The 17,247-nt window shown below is 41.3% G+C and overlaps 1 protein-coding gene across 1 annotated transcript; it reads left to right on the top strand.

Annotated features, from left to right (window-relative positions):
• Nucleotides 1-15,720: 15,720 nt before the first annotated feature.
• On the top strand, nucleotides 15,721-16,413 carry LOC149173735 (uncharacterized). Its single transcript, XM_089426815.1, has one exon. It carries the CDS (start codon nucleotides 15,721-15,723, stop codon nucleotides 16,411-16,413), a length of 693 nt encoding a protein of 230 aa, XP_089282941.1.
• Nucleotides 16,414-17,247: the final 834 nt, after the last annotated feature.

The following is a 17,247-nucleotide window of genomic DNA, read 5'->3' as shown; positions in this document are numbered from 1 at the left end:
ACTCAAGGAGGAACTTGGCAACCCTAACTCAATTGCTACATAAGCAAAGTTAGGGCTATGGTGATAGAGGTTAGAGCATTTGAAAGGATAGCATACTTGATTGTTGAGCATTGTCTCAAATCATAAGAAGTTGGTAAGAAGGGGGAGAGAGGGAGAAGCTGGAGGGGTAAGGGAAGGCTGATACAATAGATGGTTGTAATCACTCTTCCAACATTAATATAGAATTGTAGTTGTACTATCTACTCCATGGTGTTGGTACTATCATTCATTCATTTGTTTGTCCAATACCTTTTAGCATGAGTAGCTTAGTTATGTGTAACTAGATGTTCTTTTATGTATTCTTGTATTAGTTATTAGAGTTGTATGCTATAATTATGCTTGTCTCTTCTATGTACAGGACTTGATCTGGAGTTGGCTCAGGGGACTTCCACCTAGCTGCATTGTGCTCTCCAGAAAATCTACACGGAGGCTTGAGGTAATCTACTTCTCCTAATTTGATAGTTAGTTATTGTTTATGAACATGCATGTAACTTTGTGACGGTTGCAGATAATCTTATAGTCTGCCGAAGGTCCCGGGAAGACCTTCGAGGGTACCTTCATTCTCCATACACCGTGCATTTTATCCTATCGTAGCTGCATGGAAAATGGTGAAGCCACAGCATATGGAACTGCATGTAGGGAGCTGCGCCACAGAGGGAGGTGCCGCGTAGCGTAGAAAAAAAGTGACCATTGGAGTCACTGTTCATGAATTGACAACCAGAAGACAGATAAGAGGAGCGAGCTAGTGGAATTTAAGGAAAAAGTATTTGAAGATATGCCGTAGGAACAGTCAGATTTGAATTCAAAACCCCATATAAATTCAACATGCCGGCCCAACAGAGAACACTTTGCACCCTTAGAGTTTTTATTGAAATTTGCTGTCTATCGATGAGCTGAGCATTTTGGGAGGAATTATTCAGCCACACAGACATTTCTTTGGAGGCTTGTGAGTTGTTTATGGAAAGGATGACTACCACCAACCCTGCCAAAGGCGTGAGTTCAGAAGTTGCTGTATATGACACTCCAGGACCCGAAATCTCCAGTGTTGAAGTTATGCCTGCGGTGCCCACGATGTCGAGACCGCCCAGGCTGAAATAGTCCATGGCGAAAGAAAAGCAACCCATAACACAGGAAAAGCAGAAAAAGTCAGTGTAGGTCTGCGATTCCCTAAGGAAGCATACCACGACACCAACACAGAAGAAGGACAAGCAACCAACAAAAGGAAAACATAAGGTTGTAGACCTGGAGGCAGAAGAAGGCCAGGGAACAGAAGATGTTGACGTCGAAGGAGAGGAACCTATAACAAAGTTTCCTAAGTATATCCCTTTGAGAAAGGGGAAGGCGAAGATCACTAAAGACCTAGACTCAGACAAATTCACCATCTCCATGCCCCTGCTACCTAAGTAGGTCCCTTTTGAAGGTCCACGACTTGTGTAAGTCCCACTATTGAAGATGGAGGATTGGGACCTCGCAGATCACGCTAAGTTCCCTCACTTAGCAACTGACAAATACATGAAGATAATGTACTATGAAGAAACAGGTGTTACCACACTGGAAGCATAGGAATGGGTCCACGGTGTTGACACAATTTTCATACGCCAGCTGCTCACTTTGGTGCATGATGGGTGTTTATGGCTAGGAGGGCCTATCCCCATCACTGACATGCTGATTCATAGGATTACACACCTGCCTCATGAAGGTCTGAATCCAGCCAAGGAGTTTGGCGGAAAAACGGGGGAAAAGGACCTCGTAGAGAGAATGAAGAAAGAGTTTTAACTTGTGAAAAAGTCATGCAGGTATTCCATTTTTTCCATCTCAGACCCTGTAGTTCAATTTTCCATGCAGATATTGGCCAGAAAGGTGATGAGGAAATGCCACGCGGATGAAGTTCTGGCACTCGTAGTGTCTCTAGTAGCTTAGTGTGCGAAAGGCATACTATTCAATTGGTCCAAGTACCTATGCCAAGAATTCCTTGTGAATTTTCACGAGGCCCAGGATGAAACCAAGCCATTTCATTACGCTTGGTTGCTACTCTCCATTGTGTTGGTTGCGTGGGAACTGCCGGAGGATAGCCAGTTTCCTCTGCTGGAAGAAGGATTACTAGAAGCAGCACAGTTTGCATTGCTATGGGCTACAAAGGACCCCACATGAATTATAGAGACAAATATTTTTTGGGTCTTAATGGAAGCAAGTCTCCGCATGGTAGTTAACTAGTGGCCAAGGTTGTCCCCAACCTTGAACACGTAGTTGTCAGCCTACGCAGTGTTTAAGGCTGACTTCCACCAAGTATACATCCAAGCATGGAAGGATCCAACACAGAAGTGGCATGACTTGCCCTATTTGGTAACGGAGACCGATGTGCAGGAGGTAGTAGCGCGATGGCCAGCAGAGTGGCGCGCTCCTTTAGATTTAGCTGCTGGGCCAAGCACGGGTGCTGAGAGTGCTACCACGAAGAAGAGGAAGGAGGTAGCTAAGAAAGTTGCGCAGAACCTAGTCGCACAGAAAAAGAAGGATGTTGTAGAGAGGGCTAAGGTTGAGAAGGAACAAACTGCTAAGGAAAAGGCAGAGCAAGAGCAGCGTGAGACCCAAAAAGGTGAAAAGTCACCTTTGCAAGAAACTGAAACCAAGATCTTACAGGGCAAGGCGACGGAGGCGAGGAAGGCAAATGCACCTGCTTCATTATGAAAAGGCAAGAGTTGGAACATCAAGTTGGATCAAGGAAGAAGAAGAAGGTTCAGAAAACACAGGTTGATCCCATGGTGCTCACAGAGAGCGATCTGGATGAAATTGGTGATAAATTCAAGGATGCCACAAAAGAAGTATTGTAGTAGTTGGAACAATAATACATACAAACATTGGGAGGAGTCTAGAAGGATCTTCAAGATTTGTAGCTCCAAGCAACCAAGATCCAAGCAGATATCGGGAAAGTGAGTGGCGTAATAGGCAGTTCAACGTGAGGTCAAAGTACAGGCGCGAAGATAATTTTGTGGCTGTTGCAGGATGTGAGAGTCTTCCCCTCGCCTGCAAGTTCAATCTACGTCAACACCGAGGAACAACATGCCCTCCTTGATAGGGTCCCAAAGATGGGCATGAACCTTTACACGATGCAACTGGAGTCATTTCATGCACTATTACAGGGAGTCGTGGAGGAACTTCGCATCCAGGAACAATGAGCACTCAGTGCTGTCAGTGAAATCAAGGTTAATAATCAGAATTTTTTTGCTGAAAAGATGCAGGTTCTGTAGGAAAAGGAGGCGCTCTAGGCACATAGTTCACGACTGGAGTCAACAGTCGAGGAGGCATGCCAAAGAGTGCCTGAGCTTCATATTCCCGAGGACGCACAACCAGAAGCGAAGATTAGAAAATTAGTTGCTGGTGTGCGCGAGGCCAAAGCTGAGGTTAATCAAGTTCAATTTGAACTCAACATGAAGATCACCGAGCTGCAATTGAAGATGCAGCCCACGACTCCGCCAGAGGTCCAGGAACAATGTGAAACCAAGATCAAGGAAGGACTGGCTACTCTAGATGCCATAGTTACAGAATGCACAATAATATTTGAACAAGCCATGGAGTTGATCACCAATATGTAGGAAGATCTAAACTTGCAGACACTGAATACTGATCCAAGTGGCTCCAGAGACACACACATGACAAAGAGGACTTACGGAAGCTCGAAAATCAAAGTGATCAAAATGCTTTCTAACCAAGACCAAAGGGTAGATCTTGTCATCCTGATCGTGACGGTGTGAACGGTTCATCAATTCGAGCTCGTATGAGGGGGAACGAGCCAGTCAAATTTTTGGTCAAAAATGGATTGTGGGCTAGGTTTAAGTGTCCTACAATTTTATTGACCCCGGGGCATGAAACCTAGCTCCTGAAAGTGGTCAAAATTGTGGCCTCTTTAGTTTGTCTAATAACCCTTATGTTAGACAAAATAAACAATTATCCCTATTTTAAGAAAAAAATAAAAAAAATATATATATTTGGGGTGGCGGGCCACCAACCCCGCCACACCCCCCCCACAACCAACACATAATTGGCCCACCCCCCCAACAAACAACACATAACAACAAATTGAATTAAAAGTGGTCGACGGGCCATGACCCCCGTTGGACCCCAACCCTCAACCGCACGTTATATATAAACATATATTTGGGCAGTGGGCGGGCCATCTTCGGTGGGCCTGGCCCACGCCCCACCCATTAAACATTACCATAAACTGAGGGTGGCAGGGCTCGAACCCACCCGGCCGGTGCGGCTGGCCCACCTCCCGGGCACCCTCACACACACAACCCACATGTATCAAACCGTGCCAACAAACATTAAACGCGCCCCCCAAATTAATACATATGGTGTGCGGAGGATTATGGGGCGGGTTTCCCTATGCAGACCCAACCCCCCAAAACCACTATATGCTATTTTAAAAAAAACTGTAATGTATTAAAATGGGAGGGGCAGGGATTGACCACCCGACCCCTCCTTAACTAATTTCGATTCATACCAATCTTCCCAAACGGGATTTTTGTAAATTTCGCCCCACCAAAAATTTATATAAACCCATCTTTTGTCAGTGCGACAAGGCATGGAGGAACTAGGAGTGTGCACAGAAACTGAGGAAGAATTTTTAATTAATATATTTGCAGGTGGAACCACGAGCCTAGAGAAAAGGCATGCGGAACCATGATTGGGTGAAATTCTTAGGAGGGTGAAATTTTTGTAGTGTCCAAATTGGACAAATTTTATGTCAATCTTGCACCTCTCAGTGACACGAACCTGATGGCACAGTCATAATTTTGATTTGAGTAGCAGAATTATAGAGGACCCGGAGGAGGGAATCTTTGAGGAATCTAGGGGGAATGTAAAAGATTCCTTAAGCCCCAGATTTCCACGTTCTCAGAAGTCAGAAATTTGACAATTGATTTTACACTATTCAATGCCACAAATCTGATGGTGCATTCAGATTTCCATTTTCTCATTTCATTTTTTGGCCACATTTCAAAGTGGAGTGCAGGTGTTAGCATTCATGTCCAAGCAACCATTTCCATGAGAGTTGACATCGTGAGATTGAGGGTACGACAAGTTTCAGTAGTTGACATCCTTTTCTTCAGATGGCCCCAGGATGTGAGGTATATGCAGTGTGTTCATGTACTTCTTTTTGCTATGCATTGTGCTACATAGATCCCTGTTTGATGTTTGATGTGGGATCTTGTTTCTTACATGTCTCACGATTCTTGCTTGATGTGATGTGGAATCATTTGTGAGATATACTTGTTGTAATGATTCATCATGTTTTATTTGAGATCCCTTTGTTGTTATGTTGATGGGATACTCATGTGTCACCATGTATGTTTGCATTGAGATCCCTTTATGCCATGTTGGCGGGATGTTCATTATCATCATGCATGAGTTTAGGTCATACTGATAGGAGTCCTTTTTGACTGAGAGTTCCTGTAGTGGAACATCTCTTGGAGCCACTCTTGTGTGAGGGAATTTTCCTTGTATGATAGTGACGTCACCTCTTATGTACATCATCATTATTGACAACACTTAATGCAATGACCCAAACCATCTTGACATTGAGGCCCAGAGACGTAGTCCCTCCTGGATGAACTCCGTTATCGTTATCTTATATTTTATGTTGCTGAGGATTTTCATGTTCTTCTTCTTTACAACATGCAGATGTATTTATTTATGTTCTTTTAAAAATGCAATTTAACACATCATGGAAGTAAAAGGTCTTGGAAGGGTCATTTGTCACACCTGGACCTGGATCAAGTGGTATCAGAGCGGTCTTTGCATGGATGTGAATTGCAAGTGTGAAAAATGGAACGTGCAACGACAAAGGATGAAAAAGCAATGTACGATACCATGCTAAAAATTTCCAAAAGGGTGGAAATAATGTATGAAACTCTACAAAAATTGACAGAGGAAAAGGAGTGATTGCAACTTTAGTTGCAAACCACAGAAGAGGCCCTGGAAGAACTAAAGCACAACAAACATAATCTTTAAACAGAGAACGCTGAATTGAAGACGCTTCTACAAGAAGAGAAAGAGAAAAAACAAAGTTTGTTGCAACAACTACAAGCTAAGGACGAGGCCTTGGAAAAGTTGCAACATGACCCATGTGAGGTGAAAAGTAATTCTCTAAATTCATGTATGTTTCATGGTGATGATTTTGTTGTTTTTGAAAATCATACCACAGGAATTGGCTCCAAAATGTTGAAGAGAATGGGGTATGAAGGGAAAGGTTTGGGCGTTAATGGCCAAGGAATTGTCAACCCCATCAAGGAAGAAGAATTACCTTATCGAACATGACTTGGGTATGTGAGAAAAGAAGTTGGGGAATGCACCAAGATAGCTAGCGAGCCACCAACAACAGATGATGAGAGGCCCTCATCAGTTCTTTCCAAATCCACAGAGGAGGCAAAAGATGTTAATTTCCTTTCACTTTCATCTTCACATAGTATGATTTCTGTTGGAGATTTGGAGATCCTAATTACAGGGACAAATATGAGGCTCCTTACCAGGACAAGGCAGGAGGAGGAATAAGAACTTGATGTTAATAACCAAGGAATAACTCAACCATTGGAGGTTGTGAAGAGATGTCAATTTGTAGGCTTGGGATACACCAAAGGAGAATGATCGAGGATGTCATATGCTTCTGATACATTGTTGAAATCGTCAAGGAAAGAGAATGATGGGAACACATCCCCATCATCCCATGGCAATGCCCATTGCAGGGAGAGAGCTAAGGCAAACTCTCATTGCCATACTTACACCAAAGACAACAAGGAAAGGTATAACCAGTCTCGATATTCAAATGTTTATTTCGATTATAATCATGTTTTTAATGATGAACGGAAAACATGGCATCGAAAGACATATACCTTTTATGGATTACATAACCATACATTTTCTAAGTGTTGGAAAAGAATAACAACACAAACAAAGATGAGGCGTGAAAGGTCCTCTCAACAATAGGAAAAGAAACATGTTAAGCAGGTGTGGAGGAAGAAGACCTATTGCAGTAATTGCGATAGAAGTGGCCATCAAAGAGCCACATGTTGGAGGCTCCATTTAGAGTAGCACCTTAAATACAAAGTGTTGATGCATGAACCAGATGAGCCGGTTGTATGACAAGAAAAACCACCACAGGGGGATGACCCATTCACAACGATAAGTGAAAAATGGTTTCTAGATATGTTAGCATGTCATGGTCGTGCTTTTGTAAATCATTTGTTGCATTTCAAAATGTAAAAGTGATGATGTGTTTTCCATCACTTGTTAAACGACAAAGATGTCTGGTCTTGTTTTGTGTTGTATGATAAACTGTGAAAGTGATGTCGTGTTTCCATCACTTGTCAAAACAAAAATAGAGTTTTACCTTATCTTTGTAAATAATGTGTTGCAGTGATGATGTGTTTTCCATCACTTGTTGAAGCAACAATGATATGTTGGCCTTGTTTTCGTAACTGGGGTATTGTTTCCATCTTGATGTAAACTTGACCACCAAGTATGTGTTATAAACTCATGGAAAGTGTGGGATTTTTGGTTCATTAGTTGGTCATGTAAGTTAAGCAAGTAATTTTAAAAACAATGTACTACAGGTTGCAGAGGTTGCAGGTGTGGTCTCATCGCTTAAGGCTTTGAAGAACAAAGGTGAAGGAGATGGAAGCAGGACCTTTTTCAGGACGCTTGTGATGCAGACAAGGTACATAGAAGTTACAGATTATTTTTCATGCTTTTGGAGGACCAAAAGCTCCTCATTGGGGAGGATTGATCTGGGTGGCTCCAAAGACACATAGGAAAAAGAGGGCTTATAGAAGCTCAAAAATCAAAGTGATTAGAATGCTTTCGAACCAAGACCAAAGTGTAGATCTTGTCATCCTAATTGCGATGGTGTGAATGGTTCGTCAATCTGAGATCATATGAGGGAGGATGAGCTAGTCAAAGTTTTGGTCAAAGTTGCACTGTGGGCCAGGTTTAAGTGTCCTACAATTTGACCGACCCCGAGGCATGAAACTTGGCTCCTGAAAGCGGTCGAAATTGTGGCCTCTTTAATTTGTCTAATAACCCTTATGTTAGAAAAAATAAAAAATTATCCCTATTTTAAGAAAAAAAAAAAAAAATATATATTTGGGGTGGTGGGCCACCAACCCCGCCACCCCCCTACCCCCCACAACCAACATATAACAACAACAATTAAAAGTGGCCAAAGGGCCATGACCCCCGTTGGACCCCAACCCTCAACTGCACGTTATATATAAACATATATTTGGGCAATGGGCGGGCCACCTCTGGTGGACCCGGCCCATACCCCACCCATTAAACATTACCATAAATCGAGGGTGGCAGGGCTCGAACCTGCCCAGACAGTGTGGCCGACCTGCCTCCCGGGCACCCTCACACATGCAACCAACATGTATCAGACCGCACCAATGAACATTAAACGCGTGCCCCCCCAATTAATACATATGTTTTGTGGAGGATTATGGGGCAGGCTACCCAATGTGGACCCGACCCCCCAAAACCACTATATGCAGTTTCTAAAAAAATTGTAATGTATTAAAATGGGAGAGGCGGGGATTGACCACCCAACCCCTCCTCAACTAATTTTTATTCATATCAATCCGCCCAATCGAGTTTTTTGTAAATTCCACCCACCAAAAACTTCTATAAACCCATCTTTTGTCAGTGCAACAAGGCATGGAGGAACCAAGAGCGTGAACAACAACTAAGGCAGAATTTTTTAATTAATTTATTTGCAGGTGGAACCATGAGCATAGAGAAAAGGCAGGTAGAACCATGATGGGGCGAAATTCTTAGGAGGGTGAAATTTTTGCAGTGTCCAAATTGGACAAATTTTATGTCGATCTTACACCTCTTAGTGACACGAACTTGATGGCACAGTCATAATTTTGATCTGAGCAGTAGATTTGTAAAGGAACCGGAGGAGGGGATCTTTGAGGAATCTAGGGGTAATCTAAAATATTCCTTAAGCCCCATATTTCCACTTTCTCAGAATTCAGAAATTTGACAGTCGATTTTGCACTATTCAACGCCACAAATCTAATGGTGCGTTTATATTTTCTATTTTCTCATTTCATTTTTTAGCCACTTTTCAAAGTGGAGTGTAGGTGTCAACATTCATGTGTGAGCAACCATTTTGATGGGATTTGACATTGCAGGATTGAGGGTATGACTAGTTTCAATAATTGACATCCTCTTCTTCAGATGGCCCCATGATGTGAGGTATATGCAGTGTGTTCAAGTACTTCTTTTTTCTATGCATTGTGCTGCACAGATCCCTGTTTGATGTTTGATGTGGGATCTTGTTTCTTATATGTCTCATGATTCTTGCTTGATGTGATGCGGAATCATTTGTGAGATGTACTTGTTGTCATGATTCGTCATGTTTTATTTGAGATCCCTTTGCCGTTATGTTGATGGGATACTCATGTGTTTCCATGTATGTTTGCATTGAGATCCCTTTTATGCCATGCTGGTGAGATGTTCATTATCATCATGCATGAGTTTAGGTCATACTGATAGGAATCCTTTTTAACTAAGAGTTCCTGTAGCGGAACATCTCTTGGAGCCACTCCTACATGAGGGCATTTTCCTTGTATGATAGTGATGTCACCTCTTATGTACATCATCACTATTGATAGCACTTAATGCAGTGACCTAAACCATCTTGACATTGAGGCCTGGAGATGTAGTCCCTCTTGGACAAACTCCGTTATCAATGTCTTGTATTTTATGTTGCTAATGATTGTCATGTTCTTCTTCTTTACAACATGTAGATGTATTTATTTATGTTCTTTTAAAAATGAAATTTAACATATCACAGAAGTAAAAGGTCTTGGAAGGGTACTTTGTCACACCTAGACGTAGATCAAATACATAGATCAGGGAGCTGCAATGGAAGTATGATGAATTTAGGGCAACAACGCGCTCAATCGCACCAGTGTAGCACCTTGAAAAGTTGCAAGAGGGGAAGCAACTCCTCGCACAGTTAGAGGCAACACAGAAAAAGGAGTCCTTGCTTAAGGCCATGATGGAGCCTTGGTTAGAGGAGGCTTATCAAGCAATGACCACTATTTAGGATAAGCTAAAGGGCTTGCAGTAGACGTAGCAAACAATGAAGCTGGCGGTCGAAGGACTAGCCATAGAAAAATTTGTTGAGGAGATCAAGCAAGAAGCCACTTAGAGCACTGCTGAAGTTGTCATGATTTAGGTGGAGCCGAGGGATCTTCATAGTAAGATCACCACGCCAGCCAAGTGACTTGAGGGTGAGTCACAACCTTTGTGTTGGGGGCCTGTTGGGATGGGGTCCCCTGGGTCAGTTTTGGGGTTAATAAAACCCAAGTTTTGATGTAATTTTTGTAAATGATGTAAAGTGTTTGTGATTTATGGATGTGCAGTGCACAAATGGTTAGGGGTGAAATGGGTTTTAGCCCCTTGTTTATGTAAAGTTTGAGTCAACTTTGAGACCCACCCATGGTCCGCGAACCATGGGATTGTATGTAAAAGGCTATAAATAGGTGTGCCTTAGAGAGTCTAAGGCATGTCTATGGATAAGAATGGATGGAGTCTTAGAGTGATAGCAAAGAGAAGTGGGTCAGATAGGAGAGAAAGGCTCTGTAGATGAGTGCACAGAGGCCTAGGTAGAGTTTGCAGCTGAGTGCGCAGGGTAGTTTTGAGTCTGTAAACCTGAACTAAAGATCAATAAAGAAGATTATTGAAGAATTCCTATGCATATCTATTTATTTCTGTTTACGATATATGTTGTGGATGGATAATGTGTTTATGAAATAATGATCTAATGATGCGCGATTCACTTGAATAAGTATTAATAATTGTACGCAATGAATGTTAGGTATTTTCGCGAAGACTGTGATAAAATCTATTATGTTTATTAAATACTTGAGTAGACCTATGCGAGCTCCAATTTAGGGTTTTTTTCTAGTGCACGTAAGTGAATGAATAGCCTGTTAAGGGTCCATAAAGACTAATTGTCGACCTTCACCAAGGTATGAAGGCCGTTTAAACAGTTATAGTACTGAGACCTAAGGGCTTATAAATCTGCGTGAAGGAAGATCTAGGGCACTAAAATACATCACACTGATCTCTGGATGTGGAAAATTGATTCCAGCATCACCCCATACTACTTCGGGTGAGACTGCAGCCCCCCCAGTGTGGGTTGTTGCCGAAAGGGCTAGTAGTCTAGGGTTTTGCTGGTTGGTGCAACTAACTCTGAATCGGGGTAGGACCCTCTAAGCCAACACTCTCATATTTATTTATTATTATTTATTTTATAATAAGTCTTTTGTCTTTAAATTCCTTGTTTGGTTGTATTGTTCTTCCATGGTCTCCTAGTGAGGATTGGAGGTACATATTAAAGGTTGCCTAAACCTTGATATAAGGTGGAAGAACAAAGAAAAGTTGTGAAAAGAATACTTTCCCAAGAAAAGGGATTTGTGATGAGAGATATTTTACTAGATGATACCAAGAATCAAAGGGAGTATACATATTAGCAAGATTGAAGTATGTCATAAAGAAGTCAGTGGTACTTTCCAATACAAAGTTGGATGGGAATAAGTAAAAGAAAAGGATCACCTCAGTAAGAGGGAAGAAGGATATTAAGGGACATCTTGTCAAAATTTATTATCTTTATGATTTTTGTTGAAAACTACATCAAATGGATTTAGAGATCATCTTCCTCAATGAAAGAAGTGTACATAAGAACTACCTCAAGTTTATGAGGCACACAAAGAAGTCTTATACTTGTAAGTGGAAGGAAAGATTTGAACAAACTCCTATTGAATTGGTGGATTAAGGTTGATCTCATATGATTTGTCGAAAGCAGAAGAGCTCATGTGTCAGAGGGAGAAACAATGACAACAAGGAAAGATTCATGGCTAGAGGGTTCTTCCAAAAAGGGAGAATATTATGATTAACCCTTTGCATCGGTTGCCAGGTACACCACATTTAGATATCTAGTTTCTCTTGCTTCATTTATGGGATGGAAGTTACATCAAATAAATGTAAATAATTCCCTCCTTAATAATGTGATTGACGAAGAAATGTACATATAGTAACCTCAAGGTTTTGAGGCTTATGAGAGAGAATCTCATCTGTGCATTTTAAAGAAGGCCTTGTATGGACTCAAGCAAACACCAAGAACTTGGTATTTTAGAATTAATGGATATATGACTAAGAGTGTTGCTGATCCAAACCTTTATATCAAGGTTGTGAAGGGTGAGTCAATGATGCTGCTACTAGATGTTGATAATTTTTTCCTGATAGGTGTAGAGAATCTTATTGTTTAGTGTAAGAGGGAGTTGGCCTTTAAATTTGACATGAAGGACCTTGGCTTGATGCATTGCTACTTGGGACTGGAAGTTTTCTATAAACATGTTGAAATACTTATGGGGCAAGGAAAATACATCATCCAGGTCCCTCAAAAATTTGGAGTTATGGAATGCAAGTCTATGGCAACTCCTATGGTGACAAATTTGAGAAAATGGAGGGATTCTGAGTCTGATCGAGTAGATCCATCCATGTACCAGACGTTGATTGGATCCTTGATGCATTTGGTTAATACTAGATGAGATATTTTATTTTTAGTGAACACCTTGAGTCAGTTCTAGATGGAATCAAGACATGAGCATTGGATTCCAACAAAGCATATATTGAGATGTCTATGCGATACTGTTGACTATTGTTTTATATATGCCTTTAGCGGTGATATATAGTTGTATGGATATACATATTCTGATTGGGTAGGGAGTATGAATGATAGAAAGAGTACATCTAATGTGTGCTTCAGTTTGGGATCTGCTATGATATCCTGGATGAGTAGGAAGCAGACATTTGTCGCACTTATTACTACATAAGGAGAGTATATTGTAGCTTGGTTGGAAAGTTGAGAATAAATATGACTCCAACTTGAAAGATTGTTTAATCAGGCGCAAATGATGGCTTGGTGACTGGTCAAGGCATCTTGAGATTTAGTACCAATAGGTGGTACAATGAGAGAGCATTGAAGCTTGAGTATATCTTCACTAACGAGTAGACACCTGATATTCTAACAAAGCCCCTATCCCAAATGAAGTTTGTATACTTCAAGAAAAAGCTTGGACTTGTGGAGAACCCCTCTATTAGTGAGAGGGAATATTGATGTGACATCAATAGGGGCATGGCTCAGACTGTTAGTGACAACAGGAGCATGTCTCAGACTATTGATGAGTCGAAAATAGGGGCATTACCCAGACTGTTGGTGAGATAACATGAGGGATGAACATTCTCGATAAGAATGGTCCCCAAGGCCCAAACACTCAATGGAGAGGGTGCCTTTTCAAATATGGCCTAGAAAGAGGCCTTTTGAGTTAGGACTTGGGTGTCCCTACGGTTTGATTATGGATGATGGAAACCTTGAACTAGTTAGAGTACCATGAGGTGAGGCCACCACCAGATCATGGTGACTAGTTGAGTGAGTACCATTGGTTAAGAGTGATAACCTAGGTTGTGGTATCTATTGATTATTATTTTTATATGGAATCTACGATTGCGGATAAAATTATCTTCCCTAGACCTAGTGGCCTAAGCTAGAACAACATAAATCAAAGACTATAAAGTTCTCCTTAGAGAAATTGGAGAATGGAAAGATGTTTACTTGTGATCCATCAAAATCTCTTCTCTCCTCTTGGCTTGTAAGCTCCAACTGTAGCTCTGATCACTATAATTGGAACGTGCACAAACAATCAATAAAAGCTAAAGATCTATGACATCTATGAAGCATTATCCAATCACTCTATTCAATGGATCAACATAACATTGAAATATGTGAATTTAAACATAACATAACACATTTAATAAAATGATATACTCTTTGTATTAATATGAAATGGAGAGGGATGATAGCTAGGGTTTGAGGCAGTACCGCCGTGCGCAGATCGGAAGCGAAGACTAGGCGCAGGGGAGGCCGGACCCTCTTGTGCTTGACCAAGACAGAGAATTGCAGATACGGGCGAAGAGTAGGAGGCAGAAAATAGAGGGCTCTGAAGGAGAAATGGTAGCTGAAGCGGGGAGGGGAGAGATCCCCTCCTACAAGAACATAACAGCAGGGGAGTCAAGCAGAATAGGAGTGCAGAATGGTTCAAAGAAAAACGAAAGAGAGACCCCAGTAATGGGAGCCCGTTGGCAGGCGGGATTAAGTGGCAAATGTCTTCCAAGGGCATCGAAAAAACCCAGGTTCGTAATTCCGAACAATAAACTCGAAGAGTATAGAAGTTATATGAGAGATCATGCTTTAATATGTAAGTTCGTAGGGTTTTGGCCGTCTGAGAAGGATTTGTCCAAATGGATACAATAGAGATGGAAACCTAAGGGGCATATAGATCTAAAATTGGGTGCAAAGGGTTTTTTCACAATTATATTTTCTAATCTGGAGGATAAGGAAAGGATTTTTGAGGGAGGACCCTATTTCATGAACAATGCTGGTTTATTCATTCGGCATTGGGAAGACTGCTATAACCCAGACAAGGAGAAAATGTTAGCAGCACCTATCTGGATCAGACTTTTCGGACTACCAATGGAGTTTTGGGATCCGGAGATCCTAGAAGGAATAGGTAATGCAATAGGGACATTTGTTAAAGTAGCTGAGACTACCAAAAGAGGGAGATACACATCTTACGCCAGGATATGTGTATATATGAATATAACAGAGCCACTCCCAGAATTTATTGAATTAGAATACCATGATGAGGTCTGGCAGCAACCAGTGGATTACGAACACATCCCATTTCGCTGTAGAAGATGTCATGAATACGACCATCTCTACAGACAATGCCCTTTAAATACGGTAGAGGAATCAACTGAAAAGAAAGAAGAAGAGAAGAAGGCAACAGAGGCAACCGAAGGGAAGGAAGAGGGATTTAAAGAAGTGCCCACCAGAAGAAAATCGGTAAAAGGTTTGCCCCTATGGCAACCACCCATTAAAACAATGCCATTGGAAAATCAAAACAAGTTCAAAGCCCTTCAGGAAGAGGAAATGGGGATGGAAAAGGAAGATAGCGATGAGGAGCTTATGGAACTATCAAAAGAAACAGGAGAACAGGACACAATCCAGGGAAACATGGAACAAGGAGGGGTAGAGGAGAACACGGACCAGATAAATGACCAAACCCAAATGGAGGTAGATCCTCAAAAAGACAAAGGTGGCGAAGAGGAGCGAATAATGAGGAGATTGTTATAGGAATGGAGGCTTTTAGATGAAAGGTTTATACTAGAAGAGAAAAAGCAGTTATATAAAGAGATGTTCAAAAAATACAAGGAGAAGGCAGGGGAACTTGCAGTAAGCCAACTAGAACAACCAGGAGCACAAGGGACTCAGAATATTGGATTGGGCAGTACTGGCAAAGGAGGAAGGAAAAGAGGTAGGTGTCCGATGAGCGAAACCATCCAAGTGGTGGGGGAGATGCTGGTGAATTTAGGAAGAGTTATACCTCTCTCAGAGGTATTTCAACAACCATCAAAATTATTAAAATGATAATCACAAGCTGGAATATCAGAGGTCTCAATAGCAGGGGAAAACAGAGATATCTGAGGGATAGACTGAAAAAAGACAAACCAAGTATAATGATAATTCAAGAAACCAAGATTAGCACTTAGAAAATGGAAGAAATAATGAGAAGGTTCAATACTCGCTATGAGATAATGGGCCAGGATGCGGTAGGCAGTGCAAGAGGACTAGCAATCCTATGGAATCCTGAGGAAGTTCAATTCGAAAACTGGGTAAGCTTCCCTCGAATCCTTTCAGGAACCTTTAGAATGATAGGTTCGTCAAAATGGATAGTCCTTACAGGGGTATATGGTCCGCATTTATCAAATGAGCATAGAAGCTTCCTTCAAAATATGAAAACAATTCGAAGACTATACCCGGAGATGCCATGGATTGCAGGTGGGGACTTTAACATGATTACTACCACAGTAGAAAAAAGAGGAGGATTGAGAAGAACAGACGAAGACATGGAAGCTTTTGGTGACATGATATCAGAACAAATATTGGTTGATATCCCTACAATAAACAAGATCCATACATGGAATAATAGAAGAGGGGGCATAAATCAGATTGCATCGAGACTGGATAGATTTTTAATATCAGAAAAAATTATAAATAGGGATATATACATTGAAACAATGATCCTTCCAGCAATGGGCTCAGACCATTGGCCAATCAGGCTAGAAATTGACCTTAAAGCGAGCCCCAAAAGGCGCCCTTTCAGGTTTGAAGCGTTCTGGCTTAGGAATCAACAGTTCATGCCAAAGGTGGAGGAGTGGTGGACCAAGAGCCAACAAAGAGGATGAAGCAAGATGCAGACTTTCCAGCTAAAACTAAAAGAACTCAAGGAAAAAATAAAAAAATGGAACAAAGATGAATTTGGGAATATATTCATAGAACATCAACGTTTAGAACAAAAAATGAGAGAGCTACAACAAGAAATTATAACAAAAGGCAGGAGCGAGGAAAGGAGTAGAGAGGAGGGCATAGTGATAAGCCAAATTCAGGAATGCAGAAAACAAGAAGATATCTTATGGAAGCAAAAGTCTCACATAAACTGGCTTCGTGAAGGAGAAAGGAACACGAAGTTCTTCCACCAAGCCATAATCCAGCACCGGCAAACGAATAGAATTTTTTCCATCAAAAATGGGGAAGGACAACAGATAACCCATCATGAAGAAATGGAACAGGCTCTTGTAGGACACTTTAAAGATATCATTACCAAACCTCAAGTGAATAGAGAAGAAGCTATAGGAAAGATATGCAACGAAATCTGTAAAATGATCACTAGGGACCAAAATTTAGCTGTGATGAGGGCAACAACCCTAGAAGAAGTGGAGGAAATTGTGAAAGGGATGAAAAGAAAAAAATACCTAGGACCAGACAGATTTACAGTGGAATTTTACCAAGCAGGCTGGCATTTCCTATGGCAAGACATCCTGGAGGTGGTTGAGGAATCACGTAGACACCAGACGGTATGGCCTGGCCTAAACTCAACTCTTTTATCTCTTATTCCAAAATTTTCTCACTCAAAAATAGCCCAAGGTTTCCATCCTATTGCTCTTTCTAATGTAATTTATAATATTATTGCAACTTTAATGGCTAAGAGATTGAAACCAATTATTGCTAGTATAATCTCC

This window comes from Pinus tabuliformis, chromosome 4_2, assembly GCF_031772625.1.
Source record: "Pinus tabuliformis cultivar Carrire ecotype Pingquan chromosome 4_2, CPIR1, whole genome shotgun sequence".
In the NCBI taxonomy this organism is placed as follows: Eukaryota; Viridiplantae; Streptophyta; class Pinopsida; order Pinales; family Pinaceae; genus Pinus; species Pinus tabuliformis.
The sequence above is the reverse complement of the archived record's forward strand: the minus strand, read 5'-3'. Positions and strand labels throughout refer to the sequence as shown.

Coding starts and splice junctions, on each gene's coding strand:
- LOC149173735 (XM_089426815.1), top strand. CDS start 15,721: ATGGAAGAAATAATGAGAAGGTTCAATACTCGCTATGAGATAATGGGC.